Raw genomic sequence first — 16,504 nt, 5'->3', positions numbered from 1 at the left:
GCACCTTTAACATTAAAAAAATATATAAACAGCAGACACTCTCCTTTCATATTCTTTCTTGATGAGAACGTAAGCTAACCAATCCTATAGTGTGCGTATACTTTAGGGAGCAGCACGGTGTGTAACTTTGTAAAATTCAACCCATAAGAAAAATATTGCGCAAACTGTGAGTCTGTGAACACACAGTACAATCTTGTATTCTTCGTCGTCTTGTATGAACGACCTGATATTTGACCGTTCCATAATTAACAACTAAAATCAACATCTGGACTAGACTGGGTATAAACTTTTGTGTAGTTTATCTGCTAGTACGTACCCACCAAAAAAGTTTGTGGCGGTTCCGAATTAAAAAAAGAAATCATGTTAATGAATGTTCTTAAGGTATATTAAGAAAGTTTTTAATATCACTTCTATGAGAAATATAAAATGCTATCAAAAAAATTAATTTTTTTTTTTTTATAAAATATTTTTAGAAATAGTTTATAAATCAATGCTCTTAAGACGTTAATTAAGATTTCAAATCTTGATGTACCCTGTTTTGGAGAGAAAATGGGATTAAGACACTTTTTGTGACCATAACCTACACCAACTTTGAGATTTCAAACTAGCAGGATTATTCGTAAAACCTTGGAAGCCAAAAGGAAGATTCATTTATTAGCTTAGCTCGCCACTCATGACCTCATATTAATCTGTTGGTTCACCAACTTAGAGTCACTACTTACGTCTCACCCCAAATTAAAAGAAATAATAATAATAATACAATAAAATATAAAGAAATTTTATTCCCACAACATTTTCACAATAAATTATAAGCAATTGGTTTTTATTAGCGGACAAAAAAATAATTGTAACAATGTGTTCATCAAATTAGAAATAATAATAATTTATCACTTATGATTTATGAGTAATGTTACATTCACAAACTATTTTACAATATTTTTACAAATTGCTGATATGGATCAAGTATTTTCAAAATAATAATTGGTAAGTAAAAATGTGATGTTAATGGTGGGCTCAGATTAGAACTAGTAAGAATTTGTCACATTAATATTTTGTAAAAATATTATAAAATAATTTATGATTGTAGTATTACTCATGATTTATTACAAAAATATTATAAAAGTACTATATAAATATATAGGACTTTTCTAAAATATAAAAGTCACAGTTCACATGTTATTTAATTTATATGCTTAATTAAGTATTAAGACAGGCCGCCACACGGTATGAAATTTGAACATTCGTCACCTATAGTGTGGAGGGCAGGGCACGTGGATAAAACTATATCATCAATTCATCATTCATCATTTAATACGAAAAAGACAATGAACTATTATAGATTCTTAACATAAAAGTAATATATACCAATAATATTGCTATTCTCTCGTGATTGCACTAGTCAAAGAAATAGTCCAAGTTCTGACTAATCTATATATATATATATAAAACCGAAGCCTCTGCTGGCACCACAATTTTCCACGTCAGCACAATATTTAAAAAATAAATATATAAAACCGAAGCTTCTGCTGGCACCACAATTTTCCACGTCAGCACAATATTTAAAAAATAAAAATAAAAACATTATAACACCTCAAAACCCTAGCAACCTTACCCTCAAAACCCTAGCAACCTTACCCCTCTCTCAAGTTAAGAAATATAAAGTCACAGTTTCTGCAAACTCTCTCTCTCCAAACGTAAATATCAAATTCAACCCCTTTAATTTCTCTTTATATTTTTGAGGCTTCTATAGAGTTATAGTGAGTTATGCTGATTTTGTTTTTTTTGTGTGTGTGTATAGATGGTCATAATACTCCGGTATTCCAAGAAAAATTTGTGTTTTCGTTAATTGAAGGCCTTAGAGAGATAAGTGTTGCAATTTGGAACAGCAATACAAAAGACGATTTCATTGGCAGCGGAAAGTAATTACTTTGTCTCATATTTTTGTTTTTTGAATTGATTTTGTGTGCTTTTTAGACCCTTTTGGATCAATTTTGTTAATTGGGTTTTTTTTTTTTTTTTTTTGATAGGGTCCAATTGGGGAAGGTTCTTTCAAAGGGTTACGATGACCGCACTTGGTATCTGTATACTAATAGTGGGGGGTAAGTGCTATAAATTACTAACCCTTTTAAGTGTATAATCTGTTTCTAAAATTATCTATAATATTTTGTCCTCCGAAAATTTTATCTCTTTAATTTTATTATATTGTGTTTCTTAAGGTATAGACAGATTTTCTTTGTTTCTTATTTTCAATAATAAATCATTTTATTGCAATACCGGTAATTGTTTGAGAAATCCAATATGTTCATATCTTTATAGAATAGAGAATAGTAGAAGCCAATTTTATAACAACTACTTAAATTAAGTTGACTTAATTCTATACAATTACAAAGTATAGCATGAAAGATAATGGAATTAATTGTTGTAATTTTTATTTTCTTTCCATGTTTTGAATTTCCATGTTTTTATTGTTGATGAGAAATTAAGGCTCAGTTGCACAATATGTGTAAATTCTTCAGAAGGCTACTTTAAATAGTAAGTCAATGTGTCTCTTATATTTGAGTATTAATTAGAATTATTTTCAAATGATTGTACCAATAAAAGTGAATGTGTATAAATTTTATTTAACTATCCCGTGCATCGCACGGGTTAGCGACTAGTAGTACTATATTTCTATAGTGTGAAACCGCTGCTCAGTCCAATCCCGTTCAATTTGGTCCAATAAACCATTCTAGACTTCTAGACCCTTTAACTGGCCCACACGCTACACGCCACACGCCACACGCCACACGCCTATTATAAATACCCAGACTTCCTTGCTTTTCTTCCTCGTTAAACATTTGCCTTTCATATCATTTTCGTTACCAAAAGTTCAACATTTGTGTTCAAACTTCTTTTTACATAGCTATGACAATGAAGAGGATGAGAGAAGATGGTGGGATAGAGAGCTTAGACATGGCTAATTGTCTAATGTTGCTCTCTCATAGCTTAGAGACCAAGCACAGGAAAGCCTCACGGGCTGATGTGTTTGAGTGCAAGACTTGTAATCGTCAATTCCCATCGTTTCAAGCTTTGGGTGGCCACAGATCAGCGAGCCACAAGAGACCAAAATTGATGGGGGAAGAACTGAAAGAGAGTACAAAAACTCAGAACTTGGGGAATAAGCCTAAGATGCATGAGTGCTCAATATGTGGGCTTGAGTTTGCTATGGGGCAAGCTTTGGGTGGTCACATGAGGAGGCATAGAGCAATGATGGATGGTGCATTTTCTTCCGCTATCATAGAAAAGAGAGTGCCGGTGCTGAAAAGATCAAATAGTAAGAGGGTTATGTGCTTGGACTTGAACTTGACACCTTTGGAGAATGATTTGAAGTTACTATTTGGGAAGAAGGCTCCTCAAATTGACTTTACTTTGATGATTTGATTTGATACCACAATTGTAGTAGGTGCTAACAATTTTTCATTTCAGATTCATTGATTTATTTTATGTACAATTCCATTCTTTTTAATTTTTTACAATTTTGTATTGAATATATTGGATCTTAGTTGTAAAAATGGTTTTGGCCTTTTGCATTGGCATGTCCTTAAGTTTGGCATTCATTGAGGAGATGAGAACACCTGCCTATGAAATTTCAGAGAAAGGAGTGAAGTTGGCTCTTACAGAAAGCAAGATACCGCATCTTCAGAGAACTCCTTTTGCAGATTTAAATTGACTTCTGATTAGTTAGTGTTAGTTTTAGTTAACTCCTTAATAATGATGGAAAGATATTAATTAAAGCTAGCTTGTTAGTATGTTAACTAAATCTCCTTTTTCCGTTAAGAATTGTGCTCATCAACTGATGAGCATGAGTCCAAATATCATATCACTAACAGGAGTAGTGGGTTTCTCCCATCCGTATTCAACGGAGTTCCAGACTCTCTCATCAATCGATTTTAGGAATGCTTTCATCCTTACTTTCCAATAAGCATAATTATTCCCATCAAAGTGAGGAGAAATAACTAAAGAGTATGTTCCATGACAATAGGGGTCAAGGATCAGCTTAGTGATCAAAAGATCAACAATAAGAGAGCAACTCGCTCTGATACAACTTGATAGTTTTTAGACCCCTTAAAACAATTGATTTAACCTAGGTAATTAGTCAAGTTGTTACTTAGTCCAATTTAACAAATCTAGGTTATCACAATCACAGAGATCATATTATGCAAAGCAGCGAAAAGATAAATAACACAAAGATATGATCACCCAGGAAACCAAACCGGTAAAAACCTGGGGAGGATTTGACCTAACTATCTTCAAGGTAAACTTGAATCCACTATCTTGAAAGAATCGAAATTCATACAATAAGACTTACAAGCCCCCACGCTCGATTTCTTATTACTACCAACCAGTAGAACTTACTGATACGACCACGTGCAAGCTCTGAATCCACGGACTCCTTCTTTCTTGGATTCACCACCAGATACAAGCACACCTGCTTGTGTTTTCTTTAAACTTCAATGGCAGCAACCGAGTTGATCATCAAGGTGTAGATAATATCTCCTCCTTGAAAACCCTAAGTTTGTGTAAAGGAAAGCTCTTTTAGATCTCACAAGAGATTTACACAAATAGCAATATAAGCAACACTAAAACGTGACTAGGGTTTGCCTTTTATACTTAGGACAAATTAGAAAACCCTAAACGTTTTAAACAACTAGGGCTGAGTTAGAAATCTATAGAAAAACACATTCTGCCTGAGATTCGATCGATCGAGCCTAAGTTTCGATCGATCGAGCCAGGCCAAAATGCACAATACTTTCTGCATTAGCTCGATTCCAACTTTACATAAAATATACAACTTTGAGCAAGACTAAAACACTTCTAAACACATTGTTTTGATCATGGTTTGCCAACAATACACATTAGAGTTCTAAATACATAAATACCTAAGTCTTTAGAACCTAACAGGTTGGTTATCTAATAATATTGCTAAACCTTTGCCATTTGTCACAGATCTTAACATAAGCCTCGGCATCCTTCTGCATGGTGGGCCAATAGTACCCTGCTCGCACAAGTTTGTGCACTAATGACCTTGACCCCGAATGGTTTCCGCAAATCCCCTCGTGTACCTCCCTCATGACGTAATCCGCATCTTCCGCACCCAAGCATCTCAAATATGGACGGGAGAAACCTCTTTTATACAGGATATCTTTTATTAAGACGAATCTCGCTGCCTGGACCTTCAGCTTTCTCGCGGCTTCCTTCCCGTCTGGCAAGACGCCATTCTTTAAGTATGAAACCAACGGTGTGGTCCAGTTACTCTCAGAGCCAATCTCCTGTACATCGTCGGGATCTATTAATGGATAAAATTGAACAAAAAAGAGTACGTTACCGAGAGTGATCATATGTTCTCCTGAAGCGGCTTTGGCAAGATGGTCGGCTTGCTCATTTTCTCCTCTGGGGATCTAGATGACCTTGACTTTCAAGTCACCTACTCTTTTCCTTACTTGATCCATATACTTCTTCATCCTCTCGTTCTTGCAGTCATAGTCTCCATTCACTAAATTAGTAATGACCTGAGAGTCGCAATAAATGACTACGCTCATGACCCCTGCCGCTTTGGTAAGATCGAGCCCCGCCATTAGTGCTTCGTATTCCGCTTCATTATTGGTAGTGGGGAAGTCGAGACGGACCATACACTCAACCATGTCCCCTTCGAGCGACAGTAGTACGATGCCGGCCCCCCTAGCTTGTCTGTTGGATGATCCGTCCGTATATATGCTCCAACGAAGGGACTCTTCTACCCCCTTGTCTTCGTCGTGAGTGAACTCTGCTATGAAGTCCGCGACAACCTGTCCTTTGATGGCAGTCCGTGGGCGATACTGGATATCAAACTCGCTCAACTCTATAGCCCATAGCGCTAATCAACCCGCGGCTTCAGGATTGCTTATCGTCCATCGCAAGGGTTTGTCGGTCAAAACGTTCACTGTATGGGCTTGAAAGTATGATTTGAGCTTGCGAGCTGCTGTTACTAATGCAAAGGCAAGTTTCTCCATAGGTGGGTATCTTTCTTCGGCACCGCGAAGCGCTCGGCTCGCGTAGTATACAGGCTTTTGCACCCTTTCTTCTTCTTTTACTAAAGCAGCGCTGACGACTGCGGGGGAAACGGCCAGATAGAGGAAAAGCTCTTCTCCTAACTGCGAGGGACTTAGCAGTAACGGGGAGGAGAGATAGGCCTTTAGCTCCTCGAATGCTTGCTGACATTCGGCTGTCCACTCAAATGATCTCTTTAACGTGCGAAAGAAGGGCAAACATTTATCTGTTGCCCTCGACACGAACCTATTTAGTGCTGCTATTTTTCCGTTGAGGTTTTGTACCTCCTTCACATTTCTTGGTGGTGTCATCTCCATAATTGCCCGGATCTTGTCCGGGTTGGCCTCGATCCCCCTTTGAGACACCATAAATCCTAGGAATTTTCCTGCCGTTACTCTGAAGGCGCATTTTCCTAGATTGAGATTCATGTTGTAAGAACGAAATGTGTCGAATGTTTCTTTAAGGTCTTCTAGGTGATCTTCCTCCCTTCGGCTTTTTACCAGTATGTCGTCCACGTAGACTTGGACATTCCTCCCAATTTGTTGCGCGAACATTTTGTTCATAAGCCTTTGGTACGTTACGCCTACATTCTTTAGGTGGAAGGGCATTACTTTATAACAGAAGAGGCCTTGACTGGTTACAAACGAAGTTTTCTCCTGATCAGCGTCGTGCATTCGGATTTGGTTGTAACCCAAGAAAGCGTCCATAAAGCTTAACAGCTGGTGCCGAGCCGTAGAGTCTATTAGAACGTCGACCCTTGGGAGGGGATACCTGTCTTTGGGGCAGGCCTTGTTAAGGTCGGTGAAGTCCACGCACATCCGCCACTTCTTGCTAGCTTTTTTAACCATTACTACGTTCTCCAGCCAATCGAGGTAGTAAACTTCCCTGATGAAACTTGCCTCCTGTAGTTTGCGGACTTCTTCCGCTATGGCCTGATCTCGCTCCGGGGCGAACACCCTCTTCTTCTGTCAAATGGGTGGGAAGGAAGGCGATACATTCAGCCTATGTACCATCACTGAAGAGTCTATCCCTGGCATGTCTTCATGGCTTCAGGCGAATACGTCCCGATTACTCCTAAGAAAGGTAATGAGCTCTTGGCGGATCGCGGGATTAACGAGGGTTCCAATTTTGGTCGTTCGGTCAGGATCGGAATTGTCAAGGAGTATCTCTTCAAGTTTCTTTTCCGGCTCCGTCACCATCCGGTGCTCTTCTATATTCATGGTCTGGACCTGATCCTCCATTTCCATCATGGCCACGTAGCATTCCTGTGCGGCCACCTGACTTCCACGTAGCTCTCCCACTCCGTAGTCGGTAGGGAACTTGATCATTAGGTGGTAGGTTGAAGTTACAGCCTTCCACGAATTAAGCGTGGGTCGTCCGAGGATAGCGTTGTAGGCAGACGAGCAATCGACCACTAGGAATGTTACGTCCTTGATGATCTGCTGAGGGTAATCGCCTACCATTATGGACAATGTGACCGCGCTCAGGGGGAATACCCGGCTCCCTCCAAAGCCAACGAGCGGGGCGTTCGTCGGAATCAATCGTTCCTTGTTGATCTTCATCTGCTGGAACGTTGGGTAGTATAGGATATCTGCTGAGCTGCCGTTGTCGACCAACACCCAGTGCATGTTGTAGTCTCCTACCCGTTTGTTGATGACAAGCACATCGTTATGCGGGTGGTGAAGACATCGCACATCTTCTTCTGTGAACCCAATAATGGGGCCTTCTCTCCGTGCTATCTTTGGCACAGCTCCCGTCAGCTGAACATTTTGTACCATCCTAAGGTAGGTTTTGCGGGCCTTTTTGGACGACCCAGCGGTAACTGTTCCTCCCATGATCATCCTTATGTCCCCTATGGGGGGTCTCGGTCGCTCATTATCCCGCCGGAGTTGCTGGTCTTGTGGGGGTGGATTTGTTCTCTCCTTACTGACGAACTTCTGCAGTTTTCCTTGTCTGATAAGGGACTCAATTTGCTGCTTTAGGTCATAGCAATCGGCCGTGTCATGACCATGGTCACGGTGGAAGCGGCAATATTTATCCCTAGATCGTTTGTTGGGATCATCCTTCAGCTTTCCAGGGAACATCAGAGCCCCTTCGTCCTTGATTTGCATTAGGACTTAATCTATCGGGCGGTCAATGGAGTGAAGCTTGTGAATCTTCCTCCCAGGGGCTTAGGGTGTCTTTCATCCTTTCGGTCTCCTGTCCTTACCTTCTTCCGGCCTTGGTCCTACCGTGTGTCTTCTTGCCTCTCTCTTTTCTTGGGTCTTTCTTCTCGGGCCAGCAGCACGTCTTCAGCATTTATATACTTGGTAGCCCTGTAAAGCATCTCTGACATGGTTTTCAGGTCGTTTTTGTACAGGGAGAACAAAAACTTACCCTTCTTAAGCCCATTAGTGAATGCCACTACAAGTATCTTGTCGTCGGCTTCGTCGATCAAAAGTGCCTCCTTATTGAAGCGGGATATGTAGGATCTTAGCGTCTCCTCCTCTCGCTGCTTGATGCTCATCAAGCAAGCCGTAAACTTCTTGTACCTATGTCCCCCGATGAAGTGCGCAGTAAATTGAGCGCTTAGCTCCTTGAAGGTGCTGATGGAGTTGGGTGTCAACCGGCTGAACCAAATTCTTGCCGCACCTTTCAGCATTGTAGGGAAGGCCCTACACATGATCGCATCTGCTACTCTTTGAAGGTGCATCAAGGTCTTAAAAGTCTCTAGGTAATCTAGAGGGTCCTTGACCCCGTCATAACTATCTATCTGTGGTATGGGGAACTTACTCGGCAGGGGGAAGGAGTTGACGGAGGCGGTGAATGGCAAGTCAGTTCAGTTAACAAGGTCGTCAAGATCGCTGGACACTCGTCCGTTGAGAGTGTTCATCATAACTTCCATCTATTCCTTCATTACCTGCATCTTCGCGATAATGAGTGGTGGAGCCGTATCCACGAGGGAGGGGAGGCTCACGTTTTGTCACTCCGGTCTACTTGGGCGTTACTGGCCTGTGGTCCCTCTTGATTCCTTCTTTCAGCGCTGGTTCCTTCTTGATCTGCTCCTTGGTTATCCAGTACTGCATTTTTCTGGCGTAGCTGCTCTTTCAGGTCGCGATTTTGTTTGGTGAGGCGTTCCATGGCAGCGGCGAGAGTTTTAACCTATCTCTCGATGGCGGTCGTGGGTGGTTCTTCTTCTTGAATGTCGTTAGTGGTTGCCATTGACCGAGTGAGCACCATGCAACTCTTTTGTCCAGGAAGCAATAATATGGCTTACAATCCGCGAAACGCTTCCCACAGACGGCGTCAACTGATGATGCCGAAAAAATCACCAGTAAGTCACATAGTCCTCGCACGATCGAAATAGCACCTGCACAACAAAAAGAAGAGGACCTAACAGAGAACACCGGTGTGATGCCTGCCAAATACCCTCCGAAAGTCAAGTTAGAACTATTCTCACAACTCTAGAGTGCTAGAGAGGGTAAATCATGTGTACCTTAGTTTGCGAGGGTGCTTGGGTTTTTATAGTAGTAGAGGGTTGACCTATTTTCCTTGGAATAGAAGTCCTTTCTTTATATGAGTCTTCTTGGGCATATTTCGCAGGATTCTTTCCATATAGGAATCCCTTTGGGTATCACTAAACGTGGAGAGCAAGACATTTCCTTATATACGCAATCATGGATGGCAAGCAATCCTTTACTAAGGTCGTCAGCTTACCCTACGCCTTCAGTTTTAATCACGTCAGCTTCATGATCCTGTCAGCCCTTGGGTATGCCTTGTCGGTGCCTCTTTCTAAATATCTCTTTCATCGATACCTTCAAATGAAGGCTGACGGGTTTAATTGTATCCATCCGCTTTTAACCGTCGGCTTGTCTTATTGTAAGTAATCTCTATTTTTATCCACATCAGTAATAATATTAATAACAATAATCAAACTGGACCGCGTAAAATTATGGTGCTAATACGATAATTTGGTGTAGGAGTTCTAACTACTATTCTATCAACCGACATCACACCATAAAAATGGTGGTGTTGAGATTTCACACTTGTTATTATATACACTATTTCACTTACACGCTTTTTGCACCATGGCTTTAAATCAAGATTTTAATTCAAAATTTTTTTTTTAATAACAAATGTGCACTAGTATTTACTAGAAAGAAAAAGAAAAAAGAAGAAGGAAGAGTTAACTAATGTCTTTAAGGGTATTGGTTTATGAAATATGTTAAAGTTTAGACCTCTTAAAAACACAGTTTGTTTAACCTAATATATTAGCTAAGTAGTTACTTAGATTAATTATTCAAATCTAGGTTAAACAATCATTACATGAAATAAACACAATGCAAAAATAAATAACACAAGATGTGATGACTCAGGAAAATCAATGAAATAACTCTTCTCAAGGTAAAAATCTGGGAGGGAACTATCTGAAGAGAACAGTCCACTATATCAAGTTGAGATTTACAATCAAGAATACCAATTCGTAGTAAATCTAACACAGTTATCAAATTGGGCTCTAACTCCACAGACTTCCTTGATTTGGATCTTGTTCTCACATGAACCAATTGTTCATGCTTTGATCTTCAATACACTTGATTGCTAAAGGCTTAGCAACAACTTTATTCCACCGATACTAGCAATCTGGATTTGATCTTTGGTAGGTGCTTGTAGAGTTAAAAGGTTACAAAACCTTACAGATCTCACAGGAGTAACTCTCAAGACTTGAAAAATGTGTATTAGGATTTTCCTTTTATACCTAGTAGTGTTGGACTCAAACCCTAGACATTTCGCGGGCTGTTGAGCCTTATTTAAAATTCTGTAGAATCACAGTTTGATCGGTCAAGGCTTCTCTTTGATTGGTTAAGCTTGACAGTTTTTGAATTCTTCTTTCTGCAGCTTGTATGTTCTTAAATCTTGACTTGTATCAATTTGAGTAATGTCTAAAACACTTCTAAGATAGTAAGATCTTATACTAGACTTGTTTTTGTTTTGAGTTTGCCAGCATATAATAAAATTAGTTTCTAAACATTTAAGACTAAATATTTAAAACCTAACAAAATATTTTTAGAAACTTTCTATAGAAAAAAAGAAAGAAGCAACTAACTTTTTTTACTGTTTTTTATATAAATGCTACAGCGACAAACTATTTTATAATATTTTTACAAACTATTAATGTGACAAATTCTTACTAATTCTAATTTAGGCCCATCACTAATGTCACATTTTTACTTACAATGACTATTTGGAAAATGTTAAAACCACGTTAGCAGTTTCTAAAAATGTTGTAAAATAATTTGTGTCAGTAGCATTACTCTTTTTATATTTCTCATGAAAGTGGTATTAAAACTCTCCTAAAAGATGAGTGCTTACGTCCACAACATTTTCATAAAAAATTATAAGTGGTAACTTGTTATTGGATCTAATTTGAATCTATCACTAAAATTACTTTTTTGTTTACTAATAACAACCAGTTACAACCTATCATTTACTATTCATTGTGAAAGTGATGTAAAAATATTGTGAACATAACATTTCTTTTTTCAAAATGGTTTAACAAATGCTTGAACGCACCTTTAACATGTGTCCTTAAAAAAATATATAAACAGCAGACACTCTCCTCTCATATTCTTTCTTCATGAGAACGTAAGCTACCAATCCTATAGTGTGCGTATACTTTAGGGAGCAGCAAAGTGTGTAACTTTGTAAAATTCAACCCAAAAGAAAAATATTGCGCAAACTGTGAACACAGTACAATCTTGTATTCTTTGTCATCTTGTATGAACGACCTGATATTCGACCGTTCCATAATTAACAACTAAAATCAACATCTGGACTAGACTGGGTATAAACTTATGTGTAGTTTATCTGCTAGTACCCACTAAAAAATTTTGTGGCAGGTTCCAAATAAAAATAAAAGGATCATGTTAATGAATGTTCTTAAGGTATATTAAGAAAGTTTTTAATATCATTTTTATGAAAAATATAAAATTCTATCAAAAAAATTAATTGCTTTGTCATTTTTCTATAAAATATTTTTAAAAATAGCTTATAAACCAATTCCCTTGAGATGTTAATTAAGATTTCAAATCTTGATGTACCCTGTTTTGGAAAGAAAATGGGATTAAGACACTTTTTGTGACCATAACCTACACCTAGTTTGAGATTTCAAACTAGCAGGATTATTCTTAAAACCTTGGAAGCCTAGAGGAAGATTCATTTATTAGCTTAGCTCGCCACTCATGACCTCATATTAATCTGTTTGGTTCACCAACTTAGAGTCACTACTTACGTCTCACCCCAAATTAAAAGAAATAATAATAATAATAAAATAAAATATAGAGAAATTTTATTTCCACAACATTTTCACAATAAATTATAAGCAATTGGTTTTTATTAGCGGACAAAAAAGTAATTGCAAAAATATGTTCAAATTAGAAATAATAATAATTTACCACTTATGATTTATGAGTAATGTCACGTTCACAAACTATTTTACAACATTTTTTACAAATTGCTGATATGGATTAAGTATTTTCAAAATAATTATTGGTAAGTAAAAATGTGATGTTAGTGGTGGGCTCAAATTAGAACTAGTAAGAATTTGTCACATTAATATTTTGTAAAAATATTGTAAAATAGTTTGTAATTGTAGTATTACTTATTGATTTATTGTAATAATATTATGAAAATACTGTATAAATATATAGTACTTTTCTAAGAGCATCCACAGCAATGGATCTATAATTTTAGCTATTTAGCACCAATAAAAGCTATTTTATCTATTTTATCTATTTTACCTACACACATGCTACAGCAGTGGATCTATTTTAGTTTTTAACATAATAAAATAATATAAACATCACAATAAAATATTATAACCACTACAATAAAATAATATATTCCACTACCCAAAAAAACATCACACCACCAACCACAACCACCTCTACCATCAGCCACAGCCACAACCACTACCAACACCACCACCACCAGTCCACAACAGGAAAAAAAAAAAAAAAAAAAACCCAAATCTCCAATCTTTTTCCTCAACCACAGCCACAACCACCACCAACACCACCACCACCACCACTACCAGCAGTCCACAGCAAAAAAAAAAAAAAAAAAAAAAAAAAAAAAAAAAAAAAAAAAAACCCACCACGAGCACAAGCCCACTGCCCACAACAGATCGGAAAACACAAACACAAACCCACATTGGCACTGGGCATGAGATAGCAGAGAGAGGGTGGAGCTCGGAGGTTTGGCCTTTGAGGTGGAGAACGCAAAGAGTGGTCGATGCTGGGCTGGGCTTCGGTCGACGTTAGGCAGAAACAAAGTGTGAGGATTGAGTAGAGAGGAGCAACGGACTGAGTAGAGAGGCACAATCTGATTAAAATGGAGGATTGGAAGAGGAAGAAAGAAGAGAAGCCAGAGAGAGAGAAAGAAAAAGAAAGAAAGAGAAAATATTTTTTTAATAGAAGAGGAGAGAGAAATTCAATAAAATAATTTTTTTTTTTTTTTTTTTAGCTCTCATGAACAGTACACATCTATCTATAGATGTGCACTGTAGCAATGGAGCTAAAATTTTTAGATTTAGCTTCACTGCTGCAGCAAGATTTTTGTGTTTATGGAGCTAAATTTTAGCATTATAGTTACACTGCTGCAAATGCTCTAAAATATAAAAGTCACAGTTCACATGTTATTTAATTTATATGCTTAATTAAGTATTAAGACAGGCCGCCACACGGTATAAAATTTGAACATCGTCACCAATAGTGTGGAGGGCAGGGCACGTGGATAAAACTATATCATCAATTCATCATTCATCATTTAATACGAAAAAGACAATGAACTATTATAGATTCTTAACATAAAAGTAATATACACCAATAATATTGGGCAAAATTTGCCAAATGGTAGATTTTTAGAAAATTTTTTGCCACATAGCATGCAGATGAAACATTTTAGTTAGTTGGACTGTTTTTGAAAATCGAGTTTAGCAAACTCGATTTCCAACCCATTTCCTTTTAGATAAAGTCGGACATGGACCAAAAAAAAGAAGAAAAAAGGTGGAACTCAAGTCTAAGAAACTCGAGTTAAATTTGTACAGAACTCGAGTTTTTCAAACTCAAGTTCCGTGTGAAAAAACTTGGAACTCGAGTTTCAAAAACTAGAATTTCATTTAAAAAAAAAAAAAGTCTAACTGACTAAAATGTTTCCTCCACATGTTTTTTTGCTAATATTTTTACAAAAATATGCTTTTCTGCCAATTTTTCCAATAATATTGCTATTCTCTCGTGATTGCACTAGTCAAAGAAATAGTCCAAGTTGCTACTAATGGTACTATATTTCTATAGTGTGAAACCGCTGCTCAGTCCAATCCCGTTCAATTTGGTCCAATAAACCATTTTAGACTTCTAGAGCCTTTAACTCGCCCACACGCCACACGCAACACGCCACACGTCACACGCCTATTATAAATACCCAGACTTCCTTGCTTTTCTTCCTCGTTTAACATTCGCCTTTCATATCATTTTCGTTACCAAAAGTTCAACATTTGTGTTCAACTTCTTTTTACATAGCTATGACAATGAAGAGAATGAGAGAAGATGGTGGGATAGAGAGCTTAGACATGGCTAATTGTCTAATGTTGCTCTCTCATAGCTTAGAGACCAAGCCCAGGAAAGCCTCACGGGCTGATATGTTTGAGTGCAAGACTTGTAATCGCCAATTCCCATCGTTTCAAGCTTTGGGTGGCCACAGATCAGCGAGCCACAAGAGACCAAAATTGATGGGGGAAGAACTGAAAGAGAGTATAAAAACTCAGAACTTGGGGAATAAGCCTAAGATGCATAAGTGCTCAATATGTGGGCTTGAGTTTGCTATGGGGCAAGCTTTGGGTGGTCACATGAGGAGGCATAGAGCAATGATGGATGGCGCATTTTCTTCCGCTACAACAGAAAAGAAAGTGCCGGTGCTGAAAAGATCAAATAGTAGGAGGGTTATGTGCTTGGACTTGAACTTGACACCTTTGGAGAATGATTTGAAGTTACTATTTGGGAAGAAGGCTCCTCAAATTGACTTTACTTTGATGATTTGATTTGAACCACAATTGTAGTAGGTGCTAACAATTTTTCATTTCAGATTCATTGATTTATTTTATGTACAATGCCATTCTTTTTAATTTTTTCCAATTTTGTATTGAATATATTGGATCTTAGTTGTAAAAATGGTTTTGGCCTTTTACATTGGCATGTCCTTAAATTTGGCATCCATTGAGGAGATGAGAACACCTGCCTATGAAATTTCAGAGAAAGGAGTGAAGTTGGCTCTTACAGAAAGCCAAATACCGCATCTTCAGAGAACTCCTTTTGCAGATTTAAATTGACTTCTGATTAGTTAGTGTTAGTTTTAGTTAACTCCTTAATAATGATGGAAAGATATTAATTAAAGCTAGCTTGTTAGTATGTTAACTAAATCTCCTCTTTCAATTAAGAATTGTGCTCATCAACAGATGAGCATGAGTCCAAATATCATGTCAAGGTTGAAATGTCTTAGATAATACAAATTTCTTATTCAGAAAACCTAGTGTATGTTTTAGAGCAACATGTATCTTATATAAAAGTTGAATAGTTCTTTTGGTAGATGGCACAATGTATCTTGTGACAACTCTTCTATATGAAGCATGTTGGAAGAAAATTATAATACTGTATGTATGTGCACAAATGCTCATTGACGGATAAGTATGAGTCCAAGTTGCTAAGCCAAAATTGAAATGTGTGAAGGTAGTTCCATGTGTAGTTTATCCAACATGTGCATTTTTTATGTTGATGTAGAATATTTCATTGGTGGCTGTGTTTTACCGAATAACTCTTACACGCTATTGGCTTATCTTGTGATTTACAATTTTATTTAGGAGGTCCAATCCATGACTCTTGGACTTGCTAAGCACTGTAAAGAGGGGTAGGGTGTTTGAAAAATTCAAATAAGAACTTAAAATTTGACTATTATGTTGAAAGTTAGCTAGCCTTAATTTCTTTTCCCTTACTTTAAAAAAAAATTATAATATAAAAATGTGGTGTTTCATTTTTTAGCTAGACTATTTTATTTCTTGTCCACGAGTCATCTTGGAAATCTCTTAGAACAATAGTACTATAGAATGTTCCAAAATTTTGAAAAAATACACCCTGTTTCGGATGTATGCTTATCCCCTCTCACAGCTAATAGACCCACATGCAATTGATAGGTTCCACCAACTATGAGGGGAAGAAGTATACAGGGAATACTTCCTCCGGAAGTTGATTTCCACTTGCTGTTCTTACATGTGAACATTTTCTAAACTTTCACCTGAAGAAGTATACACTCGAAATAGGGAATACTTCCTCCGGAAGTTGATTACCACTTGCTGCTCTTGCATGTGAACATTTTCTAAACCTTCACCTGAAATTTGCTCCAAATATTATTC

General features: G+C 37.5%; 2 protein-coding genes across 2 annotated transcripts; both read left to right on the top strand.

Moving 5' to 3' along the window:
• The first annotated feature begins 2,822 nt into the window (after window positions 1-2,822).
• LOC126691674 (zinc finger protein ZAT11-like) lies at window positions 2,823-15,423 on the top strand. The gene is made up of 2 exons (XM_050386766.1): window positions 2,823-3,442; window positions 15,161-15,423. The coding sequence occupies exon 1, from the start codon at window positions 2,905-2,907 to the stop codon at window positions 3,418-3,420; it is 516 nt and encodes a 171-aa protein (XP_050242723.1). The 5' UTR covers window positions 2,823-2,904; the 3' UTR covers window positions 3,421-3,442; window positions 15,161-15,423.
• On the top strand, window positions 14,561-15,154 carry LOC126691673 (zinc finger protein ZAT11-like). Its single transcript, XM_050386765.1, has one exon. It carries the CDS (start codon window positions 14,624-14,626, stop codon window positions 15,137-15,139), a length of 516 nt encoding a protein of 171 aa, XP_050242722.1. The 5' UTR covers window positions 14,561-14,623; the 3' UTR covers window positions 15,140-15,154.
• Window positions 15,424-16,504: the final 1,081 nt, after the last annotated feature.

Source organism: Quercus robur, chromosome 7, assembly GCF_932294415.1.
Source record: "Quercus robur chromosome 7, dhQueRobu3.1, whole genome shotgun sequence".
Taxonomy (NCBI): Eukaryota; Viridiplantae; Streptophyta; class Magnoliopsida; order Fagales; family Fagaceae; genus Quercus; species Quercus robur.
This window is presented reverse-complemented; position numbering and strand designations above follow the sequence as displayed.

Coding starts and splice junctions, on each gene's coding strand:
- LOC126691674 (XM_050386766.1), top strand. CDS start 2,905: ATGACAATGAAGAGGATGAGAGAAGATGGTGGGATAGAGAGCTTAGAC.
- LOC126691673 (XM_050386765.1), top strand. CDS start 14,624: ATGACAATGAAGAGAATGAGAGAAGATGGTGGGATAGAGAGCTTAGAC.